Genomic DNA, 17,972 nt, shown 5'->3' on the forward strand with positions numbered 1-17,972 from the left:
ATTTGAATTTACTGAGCTATTTGCAAGAAAAGTAAAAATGAATTGAAAATGTTAGAGGAAGGAAATTGACTAAAGAATAATGAAAATGCAGACAAGCTGACAAGCTGATCAGTGTTTGCCTTTATTCCAGATACTTCAACAAATTCCAGTTGTGAATAATGAGGTTATAACATTCCAGACTTATTGCAGTGCTGTATCATGGTTGGCAAAGGCACCTCAGGAAAGCAAACTTCGAGGTAAGAAATGACCTGAATACTTAGTTGCACTCAGCATATAATGCTTTATCTATTTTTACAGCTGCAGAAGCATATTCCATTTTCCAGTACAGAAAGTGTTTATAGGACATCATGCAACTTTTCTGTGTTAGTTATCTAGTTAGCTTCTTCCTAAAGTCTAAAACTTCAATTGATTCTGTAAATATTATTCAAGTGGTACATTATGAAAAGAGCTCCTGCTTTAGTAAAGCATTAATATGATTACTGAAACAGAAAACATTACCACTTTACATATATAAAGACAATGCTCACTGCAATGAAAAAAAGACTATTAAAAACCATGAAGTGAAAATTTACATTTAAAGTTTGTTTTCCAGCATCTGCAAGCAAAATATTTATTGGCAGTTATCCAAGAGCCATGAATTATATTTGACACATTTATCTCCACTAACACCATTCATAGTAAAGTTTTTGAAATTTTTAATGCCAACCATTGCTGTTCTGTGTTTTTAGCAGAAAACATAATGCCCCAATCTGTGCTCTTAAGGGCAGCCCTTGAAGGGTTTTTGTTGTCCCAGTGCATATTTGTTTTTTTTGCACCAGACATTAAATGATATCACATTATGGTCACAATTACCCAGGGGTTCAATTACTTGCACATTTGCTATACGTTCTAGGTCATTTGAGATCACTAGATGTAGTATAGCATATTGTCTGGTTGGCTCCTCAACAACCTGTGCCATAAAATTGTCATGCAACAAGTTTATAAACTTGCTCCCATTAACAGCACTGGCAGTAATGTTGCTTCAGTCATTAAAATCCCCCATTATTGTTACTTTCCCCAAACTAGTAGCTTTTTCTATTTGCATCAGGAGCTTAGCCTCCACCTCTCCACTTACATTAGGGGGTCTATAGCATACTCCTATAAATAATTTGCTTGACTCTCTTGAATCATTAAAGAGCTCCACCCAAAAGGCTTCTGCCCCCTCATTTTCTAACATCACCTCCTCCTTTATATTAGCTTTTAAACCCTGCCTAACAAACATTTGCCTCTGTCCCTCCAAATCAAAGTATAGCTGCTATTTCCTGCCCATTCATGAGACTGATTCAGCCATGTTTCGGCCACACCAGTAACATCATATTTCCCCTGCAGCACCAGCACCTCCAGCTCTACCATTTTACCAGTCAGACTCCTTGCATTTGCAAACATACTTTTAATACTGGTATCATATTGCATATTTGACAGGAGGTCCTCCCTGTCCTTAACAGTACCCCCAACCATATTTCCGCCCCCGTTATCCCTTCCTATGCCCACTACCTCATCTAACCTGTTTTCCCCGGAATACTTTACCGCACCCCCCCCCCATACGTAGTTTAAAATCTCCTCCAACCCTCTAGCCATCTTCTCCCCCAAAGCAGCTGCAACATCATTATGGAGGCGCAGCCCATCCCTAGCAAAGAGCCTGTAGCTGATTGAGAAATCAGCCCAGTTCTTCAAAAACCCAAAGCCCTCTTCCCTAAACCAATTTCTCAGCCACACATTAATCTCCCGAAGCTCCCGCGGTCTTCTTAGCGTTGCTCGTGACACAGCTAATATCTCTGGAAGTCCTTGCCCTCAACTTTACACCTAGTTTTTTAAAATCATTCTTGAGGACTCCCCCCCCCCTCCTCTAACTTTGTAAATGGTACCTATGCTTACCAAGACTGCCAGGTCTTCCCACATGCCGAACCCTAGCACCAGGTAAGCAGCAGACCTTAGGCTGCATTCAGTGATTTTGTCTTTTGTACTCCTGTAATTTGTAACTTGAAGCAGAACTCTGTGCTCCTTTTTGGAGAGCATAGACCTAAAGCACTTCCCATGGATCGAGCACTGCCTGCATTAGTCAGCACTAAATTTAAGATAGACCACATGTGTAAGTTAAGGGACATGGCTCTTTACACTAAGCACTGTTTTTTTTATTTTGTTTGCACCCCTTACTTGGAAGGTAAAAGACCCTCTGATTTGTTCTCTGTTAACATTGCAGCCACACATACACATGTACACTCACTCAAATTAGCAAATGTACATACATGCACACATGCATGATCACATCCCTGTGGAATCAAATGGCCAACCACTGGACAGCAATTAGATCTGCCCTTGCAACTGCCAATAATGAGACGCCAGTCGCAATACACTTTGTGCACTTGCTAGCATAAGATGCATGGCAATTAGGGTTGCTGCCTGGCTGGTATTCTACTCCCCTGACCAGTAAAAATTATACTTGATGCCAATGTTATTAATAGGGAAGAAAGATAAAAGTATATAAAAAAGGCCAGAAAAAGTGTCATCAGCCTTTGGGTGCCTATATGGTAAAGAAAATGTACCTTAAAAAAAACCTGGGGAGGTTCCAGGCTTCAATAAAGCCCTAAATTAATGATTACATTCCAAGGGCTGTTCCTACCAGTGTGCCAATTTATATTTTGGCTTCAGGAGAAAAGTTTCACTTTGTATTAATTTTAATTTACCCTTTCCTGACTGTGACTTATGTAGACACTGTTTTGTCAGCACTACCCTATACATCTACTTACTTACATCTACTAAACTTTTTAAAGATCTTCATATGTCATGGGTCAGTGCCCATTTTCAGCTGAAGCCAGCACCAGCATAATGTAGAACTATCCATTTATAAATGATTGCAGTGTTACTTAAGAAACCCTTATATGTTCCATATATGAATTGTACCTAGTGATTAAATGCTAATTGTTTACTGAACATTTCTGGAACCTTGGCAGGGTGTCTGTTCAAAAATATCTGTGTAAATATTTGTAGCATTGTTATGAACTGTGGGGTTTTGTCAAGTGTTGGGCCAGAGAGCGGAGCTTGAAGAAGTGTGCAAACTGGTCCCATCTATTGTACGGGAAACAGTTTCTGGTGGTTCCAGATATTTTGGTCATTGAGTTTTCTTTGAGAAACCTGAGGTAATAAAAATGCCTGGTTTGCTCGTATATGTTATAGTATTGATATTTATGAATCCACTGTGTGTCAGTTATAGCTTACAGCTGGAGAATGCGACCCCATCTGCAATCCTATAAATAAACCTATTTTGTGAACATTTATGCATATGCATTTATTTTGTGACTCCCATTTGCTTTCATTTAAAAAACCTGACTTATTGGCTGTTCTATATATAGAGGATTCAAACTGAAATGTAAACATTTACATGAAGACGTGCATTTAGTTACAGCTTTCCATGACTGTGTGCATTACACATAAGCAAACTAGTGATACTCAAGTTGACTTGCCTCCATTAATATGACTGGTTACTCATGTAGTAAGATTTGAGAGCAAATTTGTTAGTATGGATGAACTGAAAGTTTAAAGATTTGATTTGGAACCATCCATACTGTATGATATTGTGTGTGAATGTTATGTCTCTAATACATGCTAACATAGCATTTTTTTCTAATAAATATGATAAAACAGTACCTTGCATTTGAGGTTAAGTAGGCAAGCATAAATCCATGTTGGTGGCAAAATAATCCTTTTTTATGTTGAAATGTTTTATGAGTATGATTCATTATCCAGAAGATACATAGTAAGCATTCAAGATAGTAAATCCCATACCTATAGTTTTTCTGTGCTTTCTCCTGTGTGCTCTAAGTCTTGTGATTTTTAGACTTTTTGAGTTCAAGCCCCCTTTCATGGTCTAATATTTGACCAGGACTCTTTTAACTCACAAAATATGGAAATGTGTCATTCATTAAGCCCTTGTCCCAAGTATATCCAGGACAATAATAAAGAGTTAATTCCACATTTCATCCAGATTAACCTGCAAACTGGGATTTTAGGATAATCTTTCAGAATAAACAGGATTCATTCTATATGTGAGCCTTTGAGCCTCCCTCATGGTCAGCCGGGCCGGAGTGGGCCAGAGGGACACTGTAATAAAACTTGGTGGGCAGCAGGCTTCATGGGTCCTGTCTGCGCCCCCTGCGGATGCTGTGGACGCTCCCCTATTCGACCGCATTCACAAGTTAAAGGGATACTGTGATGGGAAGAAAAAAAAAATTCTAAATGAATCAGTTAATAGTGCTGCTCCAGCAGAATTCTGCACTGAAATCCATTTCTCAAAAGAGCAAACAGATTTTTTTATATTCAATTTTGAAATCTGACATGAGGCTAGACATATTGTCAATTTCCCAGCTGCCCCAAGTCATGTGACTTGTGCTCTGATAAACTTCAATCACTCTTTAATGCTGTACTGCAAGTCAGAGTGATATCACCCCCCCTCCCTTTCCCCCCCAGCAGCCAAACAAAAGAACAATGGGAAGGTAACCAGATAGCAGCTCCCTAACATAAGATAACAGCTGCCTGGTAGATCTAAGAACAACACTCAATAGTAAAAACCCATGTCCCACTGAGACACATTCAGTTACATTGAGAAGGAAAAAGAGCAGCCTGCCAGAAAGCATTTCTCTCCTAAAGTGCAGTAACAAGTCACATGACATGGGGCAGCTGGGAAATTGACAAAATGTCTAACCCCATGTCAGATTTCAAAATTGAATATAAAAAATTCTGTTTGCTCTTTTGAGAAATGGATTTCAGTGCAGAAGTTTGCTGGAGTAGCACTATTAACTTATGTGTTTTGAAAAAAACATGTTTTCTGATGACAGGATCCCTTTAAGCAACCGGAAAGGGTATGCCGTGCAGGGCAGCAGGGGAAGGGGGAGGCAGAAGCCATGAGAGGGGCCCTTGAGGTTGCAGCCCCAGTGAGTCCCGCACACCCCAGTCTGATGCTGAGGGTCAGTCCAATGCGGAGGGTCGGTCCAATAGTTGGAAATTCTAATATAGAGTGCAAACTTAAAAACTGTAGGGTTGCAGGGTTTCTGGAACTTTAGCAGGGTTAATATTTTAAAGTATATTTGTAACATTGTTATGAGCTTTGTGGACTTTGCCAGATTAAGGATCAGAGCATGAAACCAAAACAAATGCATACTGCTGCCATCTGCCTGGTGTCTCTTACATCTTATAGTACTGCTATTTATGGATCAATTGTATATGAGTTATATCTTACAACTGAGGACACTACCCATTTATTTTCCTATTAATAAGCATTTTTTGTGGACATCTACTCCCATTTGCTTACATTTAAAATAATCATAATGATCATAGTTATATAAACAAGATAAAATGCAAACTGACAAAAGTGGCAATACTTGTGTAAAGTGACTCAAAATGTGACACTGAGGGGCAGATTTATTATGGTTCGAATTGGAAATTCAAATTCAAATTTTCGAGTTGAATTTTTGGTCAAAACTCACAAATTAGAGTTGGGTCTGATCCAAACTCGAATTAGAGATTTATCATACCTGGACCCTGGGAACAATTCGAATTCGACTATTTGCCACCTAAAACCTGCCGAGTTCACGTAGAAGTTAATGGCAGAGACCCAGTGTCCCATTTGAAGATGTTAATACCTTCCTGACACTCAAGTCGGTAATATTCATTCGAGTTTTAGATGCACATGAATTCGAAATTTAACCTCTCGTAAACGGGCCTCCCAATATAGCTAAAAATAACCCAATTAGTCCTACTGATTTATCATGAGTCATGATGGGTGCATATTTCTAAAGAATTAAGGATGTATTTTCACCTGAGTTTGTCTTCATGGTGAAAATGAGGAAACTGCCCTTTGCAATGTTTTTTCTTTAAAAACTGTATACAGTTCCTCTGTTATAATTGAGCTGAAAGTGCTCACACTTTAGAGAAGGCCTGTTGTGCATTTGCTTTTCAAATTGATTCTCATTTGTCTTTTATGCCTCATTGTTCATGCTATCCGCAGATCATTCACTACAAAAAAAGATGGTTTATTGATTTACAGTGAAATACAGTATCAAGCTAGAGAACAAAATATTCATTTAATGCCAGAGCCTTGTATACAATACAATACAATGCAATGCATTTCTTTTTCAAAATGGCAATCATATTGTAAAATGTTTCTTAGTTTCCATTAACTGTAGTCAATTGTATCTCATTGTTTAGATGCATGCAAATGTGTAGGGGCCACACAAAGGATGTTTATTCTGTATAACACATCTGGCATGTTTGCCTGCTAGCCAAACTGAGCAAAATAACAAATGATCCATCAATGTGATATCTGAAGCTATGTTATAATTTTGCTAGTTTATTGAATGTAATCATATTATAGTTTACTCCTGTTGCTATGGGTGAATAATTATATACATGCTATACAGATATATGCACATGTCCAGCCTGGGAGGGGCTGGGGAAGACCCAGCAGTCTTGGTACACATAGATACCAATGACAAAGTTAAAAGAGGTGGTGAAGTCCTCAAGAACGATTTTAAAAAACTAGGGGCAAAGTTGAGGGCCAGGACTTCCAAGGTAATTTTCTCAGAGATATTACCTGAGCCACGAGCAACACTAAGGAGACAGCGGGAGCATAGGGAGATTAATGCATGGCTGAGAGATTGGTGTAGGGAGGAGGGTTTGGGGTTTTTGGAGAACTGGGCTGCTTTCTGTTGGCTACAGGCTCTTTGCTAGGGATGGGCTGCACCTCAATGATGATGGTGAAGATGTTTTGGGAGAGAAGATGGCTAGACTGTTGGATGAGATTTTAAACTAGGCATGGGGGTAGGGTTCAGTAAAAGATTCAGTGGAAAACAGGTTAGATGAGGTGGGCAAAGAAAGGAAAAGGACCTTGAAGTCCTTGAGATGATAAATTTGGCTGTAGCAAGCAATGCCAGTCAGCAGCATCAAGGGCAAATAAGGTCTTGAGCTGTATTAAAAGGGCATAGAGTCACGGGAGGATGGGGTCATTCTTCCACTGTATGGAGCACTTGTAAGGCCCCATCTAGAATATGCCGTACAGTTTTGGTCTCCTTCATTCAAACAGGACATTATTGTATTAGAGAGGGTACAGAGAAGGGCAACTAAGCCGGTAAAAGGTATGGAAAATCTTAGCTATGAGGAAAGACTGGCCAAATTGGGGATGCTCACGCTGGAGAAGAGGCGCTTAAGGGGTGATATGATAACTATGTATAAATATATAATGGGATCATAAAATAAACTCTCTAATGCTTTATTTACCAGTAGGTCTTTCCAGCTGACACGAGGTCACCCATTCCGATTAGAAGAACAGAGGTTCCGCCTAAATATTCTGAAGGGTTTTTTTTACAGTGAGAGCTGTGAAGATGAGGAATTCTCTCCCAGAATCAGTTGTACAGGCTGATACATTAGATAGCTTTAAGAAGGGGTTGGATGCCTTTTTAGCAAGTGAGGGAATACAGGGTTATGGTAGATAGCTCATAGTACAAGTTGATCCAGGGACTAGTCCGATTGCCATTTTGGAGTCAGGAAGGAATTTTTCCCCCTCTAAGGCAAATTGGAGAGGCTTCAGATGGTTTTTTTTGCCCTTCTCTGGATCAACCGGCAGTTAAGCAGATTAAAAAAAAAACGAAAAGGTTGAACTTGATGGACGTGTCTTTTTTCAACCTTACTTACTATGTTACTATATATAGTATACATATAGTATAATATATCTATATATCTATATATATATATATATATATATATCTATATATCTATATATCTATATATATATATATATATATATATATATATATATATATATATATATATATATATATATATATATATATATATATATATATATATATATATATATATATATATATATATAGACAATACAGCAAGTCAATAGTTCAAATGAAAGTGGAGATTTATTGGTGGTCCAACGTTTCGGCTCCACACAGGGGCCTTCGTCAGGACTTTCCCCTGTGCGCCCCCTTTGACGTCACAGCCCGCCCATTTTGACGTCACGGCCCGCCCCTTTGTGTCCCCGCCCCCCACCAGCCAGTAAAGAATTTTAAAAGAGGTGGCAACCCTAGTGTGTGTGTGTTTGTGTGTGTGTGTGTGTGTGCGTGCGTGCGTGCGTGCGTGCGTGTGTGTGAATAAATAATTTATTGAATTTGAAATTCCAGAAGTATTGGCCTTTACAAGATGTAAGATAAGTATTAACTGCAACCAAAATGACTATATGTACAAAAATCTGTATTATTAATATAGACTTGGTTTCAACATTTTATATTCTGTTGTAAAATGTTCTCATGTTAGGAAATACATTAAATTAAATTATTCCAGTAGCAATATGTAAGGATAGGAGTCCAAGTGACAAAAAAAGTACAAAAGTATCCGAAAAAGAAGTCCTCAAAATAGTACTGGCTGGAAGAGTTAAGCATTTAAGTTTAACCGATGGCTTGTTTGACCATTTTCTACCAATGTAGCTTACATGTAGCTCAGTAGCTAAAGTGATAAACATTGAGTGGATTTAAAGTTGTAAAGGAGAATGAAAAATAATTAGGGCTTAGCTTGTTCTAAGCATACCTATAGTTTTAATCATGATAAATCATGAGCTATATAGAGCAAACATAAAAAGAAAATAAAAGGATGTGCCGCTGCAAGTTTAATTACAGGTATGGGACCTGTTATCCAGAATGCTCGGGATCTGGGGCTTTCCAGATAATGGATTTTTCCGTAATTTGGATCTTCATACCTTAAGTTTACTAGAAACTCCTTTAAACATTACATAAACCCAATAAGCTGGTTTTTGCCTCCAATCAGGATTACCTATATCTTAGTTTGGATCAAGTACAGTGTACTGTTTTATTATTACAGAGAAAAAGGAAATGGTTTTTAACAATTTCGATTATTTGGCAAAAATGGAGTTTATGGTATATGGCTTTCCTATAATTCGGAGCTTTCTGGATAAGGGATTTCCGGATAATGGATCCCATACCTGTATTTTATAAAAAAAATTAAAAAAACACAGTAGTAGAAAAATATCTTGTACAAGTCAAAAAAAAGCAAGAGATTTAAGAAAGCGGTTCCGTCAATTACAATGAGAATGTAATCCGAACCATAACATGGAAGTCATTTGCAAATAAACATGCCCATAAGTCTCTTTTAAATTGTCTACCATTCTTCTCTTATCCCTTCCCCATCCACTTCTACTTTATGTTTACTTTTTATTTAGCGGAACTGAATAACTACAAACCTACAAATACAACATATTGGCATACATCTTTTTCTATATTATTTTTTCTACAAAAAGCCTGCACTTGATTTTAAGTCATACGATATGGCAGCAGTATATTTAAGCTTACTATTCACATCATAGCAAGTCTGCAGTAAACCCCAGTATTTATTACATATCATTACAGATTTATGCTGCTGTATATTCATGGTTATTGTAGATCATAATAAGTCATTCTGTGCCATTTGGGAAATTCTCTAGTGAAGCTTGTCTTATCCCACCATAATTGTTTTGGGTGTTAACAGTAAATCTTCTCTAAAAATCTGTGTATGTGAAGCTGCTCTGCAGAAGAAAATACATAATATATTGAACTTATTGTGTAATAGAAATCTATTATTTGCACCAAAATAATACTGTACATGGCTTGAACCCATGCATTTTATTACCTTCATTAGAACCTTAAGAAGTGATCTAAGAAGTGTTAAGTATTCAAATGACAGATTTATCTTCAGAATACAATTACACCTCCTCCATATTGTCAGTTAATTCTGCTTCAGATCTTAGTTCAGTTTTAGCTCTGCAATTTCTTACAAACAGAGCTGGGGGAGGCTCTAATCTCATTGGTTGATGTGGAAGACAAGAAACCAATAATAATGGAGGGGGGGCACAATAGTTAACCTCAAAAAAAGCATGGCATAATTCTATCAATGATTTGCCATCGGCAAAACCATGAAATTTGCTGCAAAACTATTCTAGAAGAAAATGTTTGCTCATCTCTAGTGATGTATATGGTAAGCTGATGAATTCAGGCTTCCATATTTTGTCCTCTGTCAAACAGTGATTTCCCTTTATACATTTCCTGCTGCCTAGTTCCTTTGTGCCCTTTTGTCTTTTTATCAGCTCAAGCAACCACAGTTTTCACTAGGAGGGTTATTTACTAATATCCTATTTATCTCATTTTTTAAATAAAAAGCCACGACCAAACGCCGATACCTGATTTTATCTTATTTATTATTAAAAAAGCTAATCAATTAAAAACTCAATGTAATTGAGAAAATCCCAAATCATACAAGTTTTTACTGAAATTGCTCGATTTTTTCAGTCTTTTTCCTGAAAGCCTGAATTTTTTTGCCTGAAAAGTCCGAAATTATCTGATTTTTGTTCTAATTCCAGCACAGACCACAGAAACTTCAAAATAGGATAGGAACCTCTGCCACTGATTTATACACAACCTCGGCAGGTCTGAGATGGTGGATTTTCTGGGCTTTTTGCTGCATCAATAAATCTCTAAAAAAATTTGAGTTAAAAAAAGCCAGACCGAGTTTAGTAAATAACCCCCTTCATATTCCTGGTTTCATTTTATCCTGCTCATGAAACTCGCATCGAGAGTTTTTCACTTATAAAACAGGCGTATCAAAGGTCTTGTTGTATATAGATGACAAGCTTGGGATGACAAGGAGTAATGATAGCATTTTGCCACCCAAACAATCAAAACACTTGCTCGGAAATAGGAGGTCACCATTTTATAAAGAAATTGAGTGGATCATTGACACTTTCTGATTATGCACATCTACTTTTGAGAAGGAGAGCCAGGGCAAGCACTAATTTCCTTGGGATGACAAAGGCCTCAGGGCACTAAGAACACCTAAAGGAATGCACCTCAACTAAGACTTCAATATAAAGCAATTTTCCATTAGTGCAGCCCAGGAAAATACACTTTTGAAAAGTGTCCCTGTTTACTTGTTTTTAAATGATCTGGTTATGTTTGTATATGTTTATACAGTTTGTGCAGTTAAGAGTCAGGGACTGGTCACTGTAGATACTGTACAAGCCGTCCTGAAATTCATTGAAAACATTGTGTAGCGTTGTATGCAGCTTTAGACAGTTTCACTACATAGTAATAGATGACAGCATAATAAGATATAAATGGCAAGAAATTAACAACCCATAGATTTGCAGTTGATTCATAATTGTACAAAAATAATTTTTTTGTATATATTAGCCACTTGTTTGATGTCCACTGTACAAATATGAGGATATATCTTCAGGCAACTGTATCCAATCAAAATGCTTCTATTTACTACATGTGCAGCTTTGGTAATCCTTAACCTGACCTCAGTGGTTGTAATAGCAATGTCTGTCATGCAACAGGAAAGAGACAGTAGGGGTGGATGACGTTGACGCGTATAATATTAGAATTGTATTGCCAGCTGAATAAACAATGTGATCCTGTAACTATATTTAACCCACACCCCAAAGCTGTGAGGATTTGCTGAAATGTGTAAAGATGAGCTCAATTGTTAGCAATAAGTTATGAACACTACACTTCCCTTTTAATTTATTAATTTTGTTGCTATGACTTTAACATATTTCATATGTTAGTCTTATGCAAAAACTGGTTTAAAAAATGTAATATGATTAAAAAACACATAATTCACTCTAAGCCTTGCTACTTTCAGATATAGCAGAGATAAACAAACAATATCCCACATCTTGGCTATAGACACAATTTCAGCTATGTCCTAGTTTTTTAAGCCTTTAAAGAGCTGTGGAGCTTAAAGACAACCACTTACATAGAAATTCTTGATGGACAGCAGAAAAGCCGGGCTATACCAAGATAATTAAGAAAGGTCTTAGATAGTGATAAAATTGCAGTATTTTCATGCTAGCAGAAGCTGTTAACTGTTCCCACTGACTAGATCTTATCTTCCCACTGTTCATACACTATAATAAATCTTTCATTGACAAGAATAAAGCTTTTCCTTTGGGTTCTGCATTTCCACCTACAGAATATTTCTTGTCAGTCATGAGCCGCACACTGTGTACTGCTAATTAGCACAAATTAATAAATCATAACATACTTTCATATAAAAAAAACTATTCAGCTGTATGTAAAAAAATGATCCAGTATATGTCATGGGGAAAAACCCACTAAAAATAAAATAACTTGTATTTCCCCCCCCAACTATCTGCATACTCAGCACAAACAATTTAATGTTGTTTAGGACTTAATATTGCTTCAACTACAATAATGTGTTTTAGCCTTTTTAAAGAACAACTATAATATAATTTTTTCTTAGATTTGAGAACATTGTATAAATTCTGACATATTCATAAGTTGTAAACCAAAATCTATTTCACGTACATCTAGGACGATGGTACTCAAATTCAGTCAAGTTTTTTTGTTCTAGTGTACAATTGAAGCTAAGTGCAAGTGCTGGCAATTTGAGGCGCCATTTAACTGGGAGGCCACAGTGGATGATTTCTGGCATTTTTGCACTGAAAAACTTGTTAGCCACACTCTTCTGAAACATCATTGCCTTAAATATTAAAACCCCTGATTTTGTTAACTAGATTCTCTGGCAGAGGAGCAATACAGTAAATCCAGGCAGTTACAAGTGAGGGACAGTGCTTCATATTATAGAAGACCCCTTAACGAGAAGCAGATAAGGATGCAGGCCGAGTACACGAGCTGCAATAGGGCCCTGTCCATGCAGTAAGGACAAAGCTGACTTTCCTCTCAATGCTATGCTCTGCACCTAGCGTCAAGTTTGAAATCTGGCAAGGTCAAGGTTCAGACTGCAGCATTCCATGAGGAAATTTAAATGACCCCTTAAAACTTAGTTACAGTTCAGCATGGTATCTATATTTAGGTAGGTCTGCAAAGGACTGTTTGCCCTTTACACTATAGTGTTTTGAAGCTAGTAATTGGCTTATTGATTGGTATTGACCATGCACTGTAGTTTATATTTTTCATAGTACTTGCACTTTTCATTGTAGCACTTTGAATTGTTCTATTTTGATTTGTTCTTTTCCAATTTATTTACTACAATGAGGTTGGGTTGGCCATTTTGTTAGAGGGGGTTGTTATTTCTAATAAAGATTTGAAATAATACAGTCTTTAGTTTTACACCTCGGGAAAGCTTCCCAACTAAGACCAATGATGCCATTCATACTGGCAGTGCCCTTCTACAAGACTGATGCCGATGCTTTGTTCTTTACAAATGGGCAATCCACTGCTTCCATCAACACTGAGAATTATAATGCTGCAGTGTTTTATTCTAAAGCAAAGAACTGAGGTGATTTTAAATTAAGTACATAAAAATTCCACAATAATTGTTATTACAGCTGCACTAGGCATTACTAAAGCAGAACATAATCAGAGCTGTATTTGCATCAATAATAAAAGACTCCTCTAAAGAATGTAAACATTGACATGCACTAGTTTTGTGATTTTAAAATATAATGTATTTAGTGGAAAGAGTTGTCCTTATGCTTTTTTTGTATCTTAGTTTTTATTAAAAGAAAATGTGTTGTTAGGGGAGGGGAGAGGGTTAAGTCGATGCAACTGTTAACGACCATTATTATCACAGTGCCAAAATTCACAGTTGTACCATATAAAACAGCATGTAACAGCTCAATTTTTTATATGGCCCTCGTTATCGTACAGTGGGATAAAGGTTGGTGACCTAACCAGTATCCTCTTTTATTATTGCGAGCTAAGGGGCCTTTGTTAGCTTTGTATTTGTCTGACTCCTTAAAAAGTAACCATCTGAGCCAGATATCCCTAAAAATGGCACAATTTTATTCACCTTAAACAACCATTCCCTAAGTACGGAAGGGGCAGTTGATTTCCATTTACCGGTAAGTGGGATGGGATTGGCTGCGTTGAGCAGATGTGTCTCTAGGGCCCAGCCAGGAATATCTTCCAAATCAGAGAAGGACCCGGGCTGGAGAATTTGGTATAATGCGTCCCAAGATCTGTTCACACATCTGTGAGACCAGTAAGGCTGAATTTGATTACAATCCCAGAGGATATGAAGTAGGGTGCCTGTGGCTGAATGACACCTCCAACGAATACTACTTGAATTCGACAGCTAGGGTCTGTTTTGGAAAGTTGATCCCAAGATCTCGTTGCCAAGATCTGATAAATAATAAATGTTTACTGTCTCCTGGAGGGAGTAGTAGCTTGTACAAAGCAGAAATTGTGTATTTTGGTGGGTAGCTAATGGAGCAGAGGACCTCAAACGGCGAGAGGTTCCTGCTGAGCTGGTCATTCCCCCCCTAGCTGGTGGTAGTAGTGCTTGACCTGTGTGTATTGAAACACGTTGAGTTTAGCATCTAGCTGATCGTAGCGTCTCCAGCTCTGTCAGTCAGCCAGAAGTCATCAGATGACTGAATTGTAGGTAGCCCTCTACTAGCCAATCTTTGAAGGCGTTAGAGCTTAATGCTGGGGGGGAATGCAGGGTTATTGTTAATAGGCGTGAGCGGAGAGGGATACTTATAAATTAAGGGTTCCCTTTGATTGAGTCAGAGTATAGTTTAGAGTAGGGTGGGAAGCATGATATATTCTCCTATGTATTTTATCAATCCAAGGGAAGTGGATCAGATGAGTACAGATGGATTGAATGTCTCAACGTATGCTTTATTGGCTAAATCAGGGCTGTCCAACTGGCGGCCCGTAACCCCTCATTGCGTGGCCCCTCACATGCAAGTTAGCCTGCTGTGTCTGCTTACCTTGTGTAAACTTTAAAAGGTTACAGAGTTTAACTGGCCTCTGCATTGTTTAAACCTCAACTGTAATCCCCTGTATTGTTCACACATGTAATCCCCCTCTTAGTGTTCCTGAAAGGTTTACCTGTTTTCTGCTCTGTTCTGCCTTCCCTATGCGCCCTGTGTGCCATACTCTGCCTGCCCATGCTACCTGTGTGTGTCATACCCTGCCTGCCCTATGCTCCCTGTGTGTACCTAGTCTGCCTGCCCTATGCTCCCTGTGTGTGCCATAGTCTGCCTGCCCATGCTCATTGTGTGTGCCATACTCTGCCTACCCTATGCTTCCTATACTATGCCTGTCGTATTCTCCTTGGGTGTGCCATACTCTGCCTGCCCTGTGGTCCTTGTGTGCGCCATATTCTGCCTGCCCTATGCTCCTTGTGTGTGTGCTATACTCTGCCTGTGTGTGCCCTGCTCTGCCTGTGGAACATAAGCCTGGTATTTGTTCTGGGGGCTTGTTAGCATTTGGAAATTTTTGTAAGGGGCCCCTTAGGTGTTTAATCGTGTGCTGAGGGGTGCTCTGTTATCCACAGGGGAGGAGGAGGCATATGGATTTAAGGGTATGTCTTAATATGACAACTTTTGTTTACATAAGAGTGATAAGTGATATCCCTGCAGGGAGCATGAACCATTTGGTTTTTTGGTGTGCTACCACCATTAATGTGGACATGGTCTTGTGGTGACATGGGTGTGGTTTAAAGTGGGTGTGGTTTAAAAACACGGAGTGGTCAACACTGGCTTCCATTATCAGCTCTCCACCATGTAGGCCAGAAAAATTCCAGCCCTCAGTACCATAGTAGTTGGACAGCACTGGTCTAAATGATGTGACCAGTCAATGATTCTGTTCAGTATGGAGGCTCCATGATAACGAAAACAGTCTGGGAGAGCTAGCCCCCCTTCTGATTTACCCCTGTACAGTGTAGTCATTTTGATTCCAGGAGGGCGATCATTCCATATAAATTTGGTGATGGCAGCTTGAAAGCAAAGGAGATGAGATACATTGTAAAAAATACAGTAATCAAGGCATCACATTCATCTTGACCACATTGACTCTAATGACAATAGGGGTTGCTAACTCCATTTCTGTAAGTCTGTTTTTATTTTGGACAGCGCTTTAGAGTTGTTTGAAACACATTCTTCTTTATCTTTGATGATTAGTATCCCCAGGTAATTTAAGTCCTTTTTGGACCAACTATATAGGAAATTTTGCGATAACCTTGTAAAGCAAAATTCTATAAGGATATATTGCGCTACAGACTTACCATAGTTTACTTTGAAATTGCTTATCATATTGAATGAATCAAAAAGCTTATTGAGGTTATGGATAGTGATTAATGAATTTGTCATCTGCATAGGCAGTCATTATATAACATTCCCAGCTAATTGAGATCCCTAAAAATATCTGGATGCAGTCTAACCTAAGTTAAAAGGCGTTCAATGGAGTTGCCCTTATGATTGCTGTTTTACATTACCGATTAGTTTTCCATCTAATTGTTAAGATTCTAAGACTTGCCCTTGGGTCTTGATTTCACATGAAGCTAAAACAAATTTGAATATATGACAATGCATCCAAAACTTTAATGCCCAAACATTAAATCCCTCAGCCCTCAACCTCCAGTAATCAGTTCTCCAGTAGGAAAAGACTAGTAGGAGCTCCCTGGCTCACATAATCAGTCAGAAGCTCACATAATCAGTCAGTCAAGAGTCAGCTTGATCATCTGTGGTTTTAGGGCATTGATCTGTCAATTGGCACTTTATATATAAGGACACTGATTTACAGGAAAAATTTAGTTTTTTTAGTTTTAATAGTTTTTTTATACATCTTATTCTGAAAGTGATTGTTTTGACCTCTACTCCAAAAACAAAATATATTATATTTTTACTTGTGCACCATTGCCATCTAGTGGACACAATTTTATTGTGTTACCTAGGCATTTTTAAACAATCCACAGTGCTTTGAACATACCTAAATGTTATAAACCGGTTAAAAGTCTTTACTAGAGAGTCCAAGGAAACAAAAGACGGGGGGGGGGTACCAGACAAAGACATCTAAATAAATCAAAGGATCTCACAAAGGACCACATGAGTGAAAAATCTGTCCATACATTTTTTTGCCAATTTCTTTCACCTGAATATTTTAGATCCATTTAATTTTCCATGAATACTGTTTATTTCTGCTGGTTTGTCTGGTTTTTTTTCATGGAAAAGTTGGACAGAAAAATAGTTTTTACTCATTATGGCATATAGCAGACAATAATCACCCAGAAAAGTTTATTTAAAAATAATTATTTGACATAAGGAGAGCACTTGTCCTGCAGCTCATTCTAGGCACAATTATCAACATTATTCTTGCCAGAAGTCACATTGGAAACACACTATATCATGAGTCTTATGGAATGAAGGAGAAATAATTGAAAATGACCAGGCTAGCAATGTATAATTTGGATAAGTATAGCAAAAATCAAGAATAGTACATAGAAAAAAAGAAGCATAGAAGACAGACAGACATGCAGATAGATAGCCAATAAGATAAAGCACTCACTGTATTTGTACTTGTTGCAGGTCTCTACCACGTGTTAACTTCGAAAGAGCTGACTATGGGGACTCTGAAGAATTTGCTTCACAACCTGTATCCTAATGATGGTTCAAACGTTATTGAAGAGATGTGCCACCTTCTGTTTTCTGAAATTGATAAATCAAAAAAAGGTTGGTTTAGTTTAAAGAAAAGCCATTGTATCATTTAAGGACTAAATTAAGTATATACATATATATATATATATATATATATATATATATATATATATATATATATATATATATATATATATATATATATATATATATATATATATATTGTGGGGATTTGCTCAATTGGTGGCTGCAGTGCTTGCATAACACGAAGGGATCAGCAAGTGGAGTTTGTAAACAGGACTGAGCCTGCTCGTTTATTCAGCAAAATAACATAGTTCAAGTGTAAAATGAAAACAGCTTACTTCAGCATGGCATAAATCCAAACAGTCAGGAACTTCGAATGCCTCCTTACAAGCCCCAGTACCTCTCCCAATGAGTGTGACTGGCTTGGTTTTAGGGAGCCTGATCTCTCCTCTCAGTGCTTCCCCCTTCTCACTGTTCTGAATTGTAACAC

General features: G+C 37.9%; 1 protein-coding gene across 1 annotated transcript in view; it reads left to right on the top strand.

Moving 5' to 3' along the window:
• Positions 1–17,972, top strand: part of LOC108712236 — a 114,272-nt gene that overhangs the window by 82,374 nt on the left and 13,926 nt on the right. Inside the window, exons 5-6 of the mRNA XM_018254396.2 lie at positions 131–236; positions 17,390–17,533. Coding sequence (XP_018109885.1) covers positions 131–236; positions 17,390–17,533 — 250 coding nt within the window. The remainder of the gene's footprint in view (positions 1–130; positions 237–17,389; positions 17,534–17,972) is intronic.

Source organism: Xenopus laevis, chromosome 1L (assembly GCF_017654675.1).
Source record: "Xenopus laevis strain J_2021 chromosome 1L, Xenopus_laevis_v10.1, whole genome shotgun sequence".
Lineage (NCBI taxonomy): Eukaryota > Metazoa > Chordata > Amphibia > Anura > Pipidae > Xenopus > Xenopus laevis.